The sequence below is a fragment of the Falco rusticolus genome, chromosome 1, assembly GCF_015220075.1.
Source record: "Falco rusticolus isolate bFalRus1 chromosome 1, bFalRus1.pri, whole genome shotgun sequence".
Lineage (NCBI taxonomy): Eukaryota > Metazoa > Chordata > Aves > Falconiformes > Falconidae > Falco > Falco rusticolus.
This window is the reverse complement of record NC_051187.1, coordinates 109,662,898-109,671,386: the sequence shown is the minus strand read 5'-3', so window position 1 is coordinate 109,671,386 and position 8,489 is coordinate 109,662,898. Positions and strand designations below refer to the sequence as shown.

The 8,489-nt window shown below is 51.9% G+C and overlaps 1 protein-coding gene across 1 annotated transcript; it reads left to right on the top strand.

The window, feature by feature from the left end:
* The first annotated feature begins 268 nt into the window (after positions 1 to 268).
* Positions 269 to 8,146, top strand: LOC119151698 (estradiol 17-beta-dehydrogenase 11-like). The gene is made up of 7 exons (XM_037395900.1): positions 269 to 586; positions 2,339 to 2,446; positions 3,088 to 3,219; positions 4,374 to 4,480; positions 5,822 to 5,959; positions 6,234 to 6,350; positions 7,449 to 8,146. Exons 1-7 carry the CDS (start codon positions 284 to 286, stop codon positions 7,534 to 7,536), a joined length of 993 nt encoding a protein of 330 aa, XP_037251797.1. The 5' UTR covers positions 269 to 283; the 3' UTR covers positions 7,537 to 8,146.
* The last annotated feature ends 343 nt before the right edge of the window (positions 8,147 to 8,489 follow it).

The following is an 8,489-nucleotide window of genomic DNA, read 5'->3' as shown; positions in this document are numbered from 1 at the left end:
ACTCGCCCCTCGTCGGCCGGGCCGCCGCCAATCGCGAGCGACGCCAGCCCGCCGGCTTGTCCCCGCCCGTGGACACGCCCCTCCCCAAACGCCGCGCTCTCATTGGCTGAGGCGGCGCAGGGCGTGTGGCCGGGCGCGGCGCAGGGCGGGCTCGGCGATCGCGGCGGCCGCCTCTCACGGGAGCCGGTGCCCGGCCGGGGCGGGGCGGAAGGGGCCGCGGGGAGGGGCCGGTGCCCGCCGGGGGCGGGGCCTCTGACTGACGGGGGGGGCGGCGCGGGTTCGGATGGCGGGTGGGCTGGTGGTGAATCAACAACTCGCAGCGACGTCAAAAGAGGTTGAAGTTCGGTGCGGCGGGCAAAGGGCGCTCGGAGGCACAATGAATCCGTTTCTGGGCCTTCTCCTGTTCCTGGCTACGCTCGTCTACTCCTACCTGGAGGCTTTCGTGAAGCTCTTCGTCCCCGCCAGGAGAAAGTCCGTCCGCGGGGAGCTCGTGCTCGTCACGGGCGCCGGCCACGGCGTGGGGAGAGCGACGGCGCTCGAGTTCGCCCGGCGCCACAGCCGGCTGGTGCTGTGGGACATCAACAAGGTAACGGCGCCGCTCCTGGCCCGGCCCCGCGATCCCCGGGGGCCGCGGGGCTGCCAGCAGCGCACCCCGGGACCCGCATCCGCACCCGCCGCCACCGGCTCCCGCTCCGGGGTTTGGCCCCGCTTGCGCCGGGGGGTGCGGGGCGCCGGGGCCCGCCGCCACCCCGGGCAGCCGCGGGGGGACGCGGTGCCCGGCCGCTCGGAGCCGGAGCCCACAGGACCCGCAGGGAGGCGGGCACCCCCGCTCGCCCCTCCGGGCACGGCCGCGCCGCGCACCTGCCGGGCGGTGCTGCCGGCGCCGCTGCGCTGAGCCGGGGCCGAGCCCGCTGCGGGCGGGCGCACGCACGCTGGGGACGGTGACGGCTCCGCCGCAAACGTTTACACCGGCCCAGACTCCGCGTTTCGGCTGAACTGGCTGGAACGCCACAAGGGCCGGGCACGTGGCGCGGTCAGGTGCAAACACGCAGAGAATGTCGCGCAGCAGGTGGCAGTGGCTGCGCGGAGGGGTGCGTGGCTGGGAGCAGGGCGCAGCAAAGGTGCCTGGCACGGTGGCCCACAAACTCCGGAGGGGTTCATCGTGTCATCCTGAAGCTGCAAAAAAACTGAACCCCAAAAAATCCCACAACCATACAGACAACCAAAAAAAAGACAAGGGGCCGTATAAATAGGGATGATATTATCAATTGTTTTCAGTATCCTTTCATGCTACCCATTACAACTAAGACCAGACTATGGAGGGGAGAGACGAGGCATGGTATTAATCTCCCAGTGTGTAAAGGACCACTGCCCAGCAGTCTTGTCCACGTTAACCGGAATGCTGGGGGAGGGGGCGGAAGAAATAAACTTCAAAGTGAGCAAGACCTGGCTTTGGTGCTGGGAAATACATTGCAAGGTGGGTGTAAGCAAGCACTGAAATACAATGCCAAAGGAGGTAGTGGATCCCAAACGTTTTAGGAATATGCATCCTCGAGCCAGATGCCTTGACAAAGGCCACATTCCTGGCGGCCATCAGTCTTACGCAGCAGCTGGGGCTGAGTGGAACTGCCCAGTCACCCACCACAGGGATCTGCACAGCTTCTATCGAGTGCTCAGCTGTTCCAGGCCATTGGTAAACTGGGGCTTTTCATTGCACAGGTCCCCATCGGCATGGTTTTCTGGCACCTGGGGACAAGGCTACAGCAGAGTCACTTCTGCCCACACTTAGTGGGTTGATATAATGACTTAGGTGAGCTTCTGTAACATGTATGTCAAAAGCTGTTCTGGTAAGAAATGCCTCTCAGCTGTGCACTTTGGAGCACACCTCTCGTCTCACACTCAGTCTGTGAATACAGCAACACACAGGCCCACTTTTCATACCTCAGGGGGGTGTGGGGTGTGTATGTCAGCTGGGCCTGTGGTTTATGAGCCCGGTTTATAGTCACAATGTCCGCCTGCTGGCTGTGAAGTCACCAAGCGCGCCCTTTCTGCAGCCGAGCTACGAGTGCTTCACCAAGGCAAACTCACTCTCGTTGCCACATTCCCTTTCCGACAGTCACTCTACACGGGTCCAAATTCAAGGTTGGAAAACTGGTCCTCCCACGGACCCTGGCTACAGCACTTTCCCTGGGTAGCCAGGAACTATCTAGGGGCTTGGCAGCCGCTAGGCAATCCAGACAAATCCATAGCCTCTAACTGGCCTGCTGTGGTGCCCGAGCAGCAACACGCGGGCAGGGTACAGTTGCACACACGTGTCTTTCTTTTCTGCCTCGTACAGCATGGCGTTGAGGACACGGCAGCAGAATGTGAAAGGCTGGGAGCCACTGTTCAAGCCTTTGTGGTGGACTGCAGCAAAAGGGAGGAAATCTACAGCGCTGCAGAGAAGGTAGGGGAGCAGGGGCACGTCCAAAGGCTTACCCAGAGCTGCTTGATTTTCAGAAAAGTCAGGAAAACAAGAAAAGAGGTCTTGTATGCAAACCGTGCCAGCCCCTGTTATCTTCCCATTTCTTGCGGCTTTCTGTACGAAGAGTGAAGTAGCACTTCGAGATTGCAAGCCGTCTCATCCTCTTGTGAGGCTCTGGCGTATTGCACCTCATTGCAGAGTTTGCTCCTTAGACTTCTGGCCCCTGAAGAAACTTCTGCCTTCTAGTTTCTTGAACAGCACGCAGGCAACACTGGGGACCTATGAAACACTTCACTGTCGAGGATATGGTCCAGCTGGCTCAGAACAGTCTGCCTGTCCATAGTCCCAGCTGTGACTACACAGAGCATACTGTGCCTGTGGGCAATGCCTGGAAGGCTACAAATACTAACAGTAATTAAGGGACAAGCATCAGCTCTAAACCAGGTGTCATGGTACCACTGCACAGTACCTACCACGTCTGGAAACGTGGCGCATTCTTACTCTCTCTCTCCCTAAAAGAAATGACACTAAGAGTTAAATTAGTTGTCATTTGTCTTCCTCAGCCTTGCATGTTTTTGACAGTGAATGACCCGCACATTTCTGGGTTCTTTCCTGTCCAAAAGGTGAAAAAGGACATCGGGGACGTCTCCATCCTCGTGAATAACGCTGGTGTGATCACAGCTGCCGACCTGCTCTCGACTCAGGACCACCAGATTGAAAGAATGTTTGAAGTCAACATTCTTGCTCACATGTGGGTAAGGGCCACTACCAGCTTCCTATCTATAGGTTTTTGGGAGCGTTGTTCAGGAGGCATATTTAGACTCTTTTCAGCTACCAGTGAATTACAAAAGCATCTTTCGGAAGCGTATAGCACAGGGGCACCCAGCTAGACTGACTGTTGGGAAACTTGACTAACCTCCTGCTGCTCTGAGCCCGGCCGAGTGTTTTCATTCTCTCTTTTCTCTGTGTGAGCCACCCGGCGACAGCCTCATCTGCAGCATGGGTTGGTCTCTGTCAGAGGTGTATTAGGGTTCCTCTTTGCAGCAGGTAGTTTGGGCACCTGCAGCTGAGCGCCGAGATCCTGCAGGGGGACGGTACACAGCTGAAAAACACAAAGCAATGTTTTTATCAGCTGACCTGCACAAAGGGCAGCCAGCACATGGCCCAAATGGCCAGTAAGCTGCAGGGCACAGCCAGGCCTGGACCCTCCCTGACTGCAGCCACCAGCCAGGCTGATCTCCCCGAGTGCTCCTCCCTGCACAGTTTGTACCTTGCTGTGTCACCACCTTCCCTCCCGGCTCCCTGAGCTACTTCCAAGCCCGTCTGCCATCAGTCCTGCCTCTCCTCTCTCATCTCTCTGCAGACTTTCTCACAGCTTTCTCCCAGCAGTCTGAGTTGAGGTGACACAGCCGGGGCCTACCAGAGCTGAGCCTTGGGTCCTCAGCATGCCCACAGCTGACCCCTGAGGCAGGGCACATGCCCACAGGGGTTACAGAGTGGGACGGTTTCAGCCCTTAAGGACTCCTTGTTTGTGGCAAGAAAAGAGAAGCTACAGGTTGGCAAGTGTTGTATTCTGTGTGCTGGGGTGAGACACTGGCAGCATTGCTGCTGACACCTGAAACCTGGAAAGCAGCCTAGGAAAGATGTGCAAATCAGCTCCTGTTTATAGCAGAGTTCCTGAAACATTCCTGCTTGGAAAACAGGTTCCCAGTTGTGCCAGCTGAACGGAGAACAGGGGTGTCTGTGGCTGTCAGAATCAGAGGTGCTGTGCAGCACATAGCATTAGCATTAGTTGCTTTATTAATCATAGTCAGGGTCGGTGCTGAATATGCCTAACAAAACATTGTTCTTTTCCACCTTTCCCCCCCGCCCCCTGCATTTTTGCCTCTTGGTTTAAATGACTTTCAAGACCACGAGAGCTTTTCTGCCAGCCATGATGAACAACAACCATGGTCACGTTGTCACGGTGGCTTCGGCAGCAGGCCATTTTGTGACTTCTTTCATGGTGGCTTATTGGTAAGTGATTTTAAAATCAGCTCTCTTCATGTTATTTTTAATTGCGTCTTCCCCATCAGTAAGCACAGCGCACCCCAAACCATCTTGCCACTGGGTATGGTACGTCCAAAGACCCTGCTGAGGAGGAAGGAAGCACACCAGCCAGCACTTAAGGATGCCTGGAGGTTCTGCCCGATTTGCTCATTAGGTCTGACTGAATCAGGAGCAATGGTGTAGGAACAGTCATGAGACACACCAACTAATGAAAGCTTCTCCTTTTTTCCCTCCCTCACCGATGCAGACTTTTGCTTAGCAAAAAAGGTATCCTCTTCCCTTCTCCTTCTTGGAAAGCAGTGCTCCTGTGAGTTCTTGTAGTGTTGTGAAGTAAAACCCTAGTACGTAGATTTTGATCTTTCTGCTGTTGTGGCTGTGACGGTAGTGTATAGAAATGCTTCTGCCATCATGACATAAGGTTAATTTCTGACTCTAAAATTACCTGCCAGAAGGTAGAAGACGTAATTATGCTGTGTTGTGAGCAACCTCACTGATGGAACTGAGAGGTCAATAGAGGTCAATACGCGGCCTGTTTCTATGAGAAGCACTTGAATCCGGATGCGTGAACAGAAACACTGTTAGACTGCACAGCAATTCTGCGTGCCACCTAGCCCTCTAAAGAGCAGCTCCAGGCAGAGCAATCTTCTCCTGGGAACACGCATTCTTACAGAGTCACTCACCCTTTGCAATGGGAGAGCTCCTGAGCCAGGGATTTTACTGGGATTACACTGTCCAAATCAATAGCAGTCCATACCCCGATTCTCTGGCCCTGCTTTCTTTTGGAGTTGGCTTATACTCCTGGCCCGCACCAATTTCTGTGGCAGTATGTTCCTCAGGTTTTTTGCACACGTAATACTCTGTTCTATTTCAAAACTCACACGCGACTGTCACAAGATGCTCCTGTGTGGTACAAGAAGCAGTAGAGGGTTGTTCTCTATTTCTGCTCTGCCCATCCTTCTGAAGTGTACAGCCTCTGGGTGCGCTCCTTCTGAGAATCTTCTCACATGGGAAAACGGGCAAGTCCATAGATTGATGCACATTAGCTATCATTTTCTAAGAATTCCTGACATTTGTCTTGTCTGTTCACCACTGAGGCAACTTCTTCTGAAAGATGCCCACTCTGCATTCCAGAACTACTTCCCCAAGCAGCAATATCTAATGCAGCACTACCCTCTGGCACAGGGAAAGTTAGAACTATCCCCTGCCCTGTCTGTCCGCTGGATTACATTTTCTTGCCTCCTATTTGCAGTTGTAGAAAGCTAGAAATAGTATTTCTGCCTTCTCAATTGTGCTTTTCCCTTCCCGCAGTTCAAGCAAGTTTGCTGCAGTTGGATTTCATAAAGCTCTGACAGAGGAGCTGTCTACCCTGGGAAAGGATGGAATCAAAACTACATGTCTTTGTCCCGTTTTTATAAACACGGGCTTTGTCAAAAACCCCAGTACAAGGTAACTACCAGAACTCTGCCTCCCTGTCCTTCCTTCTCTGCATCAAGGCACTACATACTAGCCCCAGCTGTAGACCTTGCTTTCCAGCTGACTGTAGGAAGCTGGAGATAAACGTTTGTATAGCACCGGCTAAGGAAAATGTGCGCTGCCATTTCACATGCATAACGGTTGCATTTGAATTACCTGAGTTTGTGCGTAATTGAAGCACTCTACATTAGCTAGTACTGCCCCTGTTGTACCGCTGTAGCTCTTACACATATGTGTTCTTGTCTAGGCTTGGAAAGATTCTGGAGGTTGACGAAGTTGTAGAGGCCCTGATGGAAGGAATACTGACCAACCAGAAAATGGTTTTTGTCCCATCAAATCAACGTCTTGGTTTACTTTTTGAAAGGCAAGTAGAAAAGAAAAAACTAAGAAAAACCACCCCCACCTGTATCAAATATAACTTGCTGAGTGTACAACCCTCAAACTTGCATCATCTGATTAAAGATTGTTTTATCTTAGAACACATCACAGGGTACTCACATAGTTCACGGCTTCTTTCTAATGACCATCAGCATACACCATTCACAGAAAGATTTTGTTGAATTTTCTCATAGATCATTATGATCTACTTTTTGCAGCTAACTGTTCTCAGTGGAGAACTCGAGCACTCTACGGACTGACAGGGAGGGAGGGGGGGAACAAGAGAACACTTCCCTTTGGCCTGCAAACAACGCTTTCTCTGAAACAGCAGCCTCAGAGAAGTTCCAGACAGAGCTGAGGACCTGCTGCTCATTAGTGTTTGTTTCTTCATGTCAACGCCAAAGACTGAGGTCACAGAGGCTGGGAAAATTGCTTTAAGTGGGCTCTATTGCTTCTCTCTGCCACGTAAAGCAAGATTTGTGCTCTCACACGTATTTAATATCCAGGGAGACTGCTCTGCTGAGGAGACATTTTTACCAGAGCTCAGGTTCCAAACCTGTAATTCACATCAGAACAACTAAATTAAGTTTTCTATTAACTTTCACAGTATCTCATGAAAAAATTGGCAATTTGTTTATGAAAGCCAGCAAACTTAGGTCTAACCCCAAAATTTTTTTTTATCAGGTGGTGTGAAGATGTTTGGGGGGTTTCCATTTTCCCGAGGAATTCCCCCAATTAACCAGATGAGGTTTTGAAATCAAAATAGAAAGCAAATGCACATATCAATATTCAATATTAAACCTACCTAGATCCTGCAGTAATATTGCATTCTAAATCATGTCCAGTACGTACCTGTCCTGGAAGTGTCATATATGGAAATGAGTGGGACTGGAATTAAACTAGAAAGAGACTGATGAGGCTACACATTCTCTGGAAATAATGGCCAGGTTAAGGCTTTGTCTCAGTCTTTGTGTGTGCATGCATTCTGCTCCCAGACCAGCTATTCCCTCACCTGCAGTGCCACTTTTCCCTGTAATTTAAGTTCCTTAAGCCAGATTTAATTTCACATTATTATCTCTTTCAGGTTGTTTCCAGAACGTGCCCTGGATCTTCTGAAAAAGATGACTGATATCAAGTTTGATGCAGTTGTTGGGCAGAGAAGCACCCAGTGAAAAGCAAAACTTGATTCTCATTTCCCAGTGGCATGAGTGAAACCCAAACATGTGCTGAGCGTAGCTCAGCTGGTTTGATTCAGAGCAGAACTAAGACAGATGCTTCCAGGCCATTTCCAAGCACAGCTAAGGGTTTATCCCACACCTGCAGTAGGGACATACCTGCGTAACATGAAGCGTTAACAAAGCAGAGATGCAGCTCTAGAAGTCTAAAGGGCTGCTTTGGCTGTGTGTGTTGCATCGCCTCGATCTCCAAGTGCTGAGGCAGGTGGGGATTCTCTCAAAGCTCATCTTTGAGACAGCACCACTGTCTACTTGAGCACAAAGGGATTGCCTGCAACTATGTTCATATGGCCTCATCCCTGAGCAAAAGCATCTTGGAGGAAGCAATTTATAGAGGAGGTGGGTGGCCTGTTTCACCTCAATTGACCTTTTTAAATTTTAAAAAATGTGCTCTAATGAACGTTCAAGAGTTTCATGTGCTTTGTAGCAAGTACCTGAAATAATACAGCCTCGTTTGTAGTGCAATACCCAATTACACTGATTATCAATTATGCATTTACACCATCAGCATTCCTTATTCCAAATAAATACAGTTCTTTAACCCAAAGGTGTCTCTCAACAATGAAAGTGGCAACCAGGTCCAAGGAAGGACAGTGGAGCAGGTGCCGCAATGGTGAAGGGGTCAGGCAGAATCTGCCGACAGGCAGGTCAGGCCGCAGGGACGAGGCAGGTCCCCGGTCACACCGGCAAAGCACATCGGGATCAGTGAGGTGCAGGGCCAGGCATGGCACGCCGGCAGCGCAGCCCGTGCGGGTGGCAGGTGGCAGACGGTGCATGGGGGAAGGTTCCACCTGAGCCACCTCACAGCTCCTCATCACAAGCTGGCAGCCTGCTCTGACAGGGCCCACCCCGACCAGCAGGTTAGGCCCCCAAAGGTCTTTGGCCTGTGG

Coding starts and splice junctions, on each gene's coding strand:
- LOC119151698 (XM_037395900.1), top strand. CDS start 284: ATGGCGGGTGGGCTGGTGGTGAATCAACAACTCGCAGCGACGTCAAAA. Junction 587..2,338: donor TGCTGTGGGACATCAACAAG/GTAACGGCGCCG, acceptor TGCCTCGTACAG/CATGGCGTTGAGGACACGGC. Junction 4,481..5,821: donor TCTTTCATGGTGGCTTATTG/GTAAGTGATTTT, acceptor CCCTTCCCGCAG/TTCAAGCAAGTTTGCTGCAG.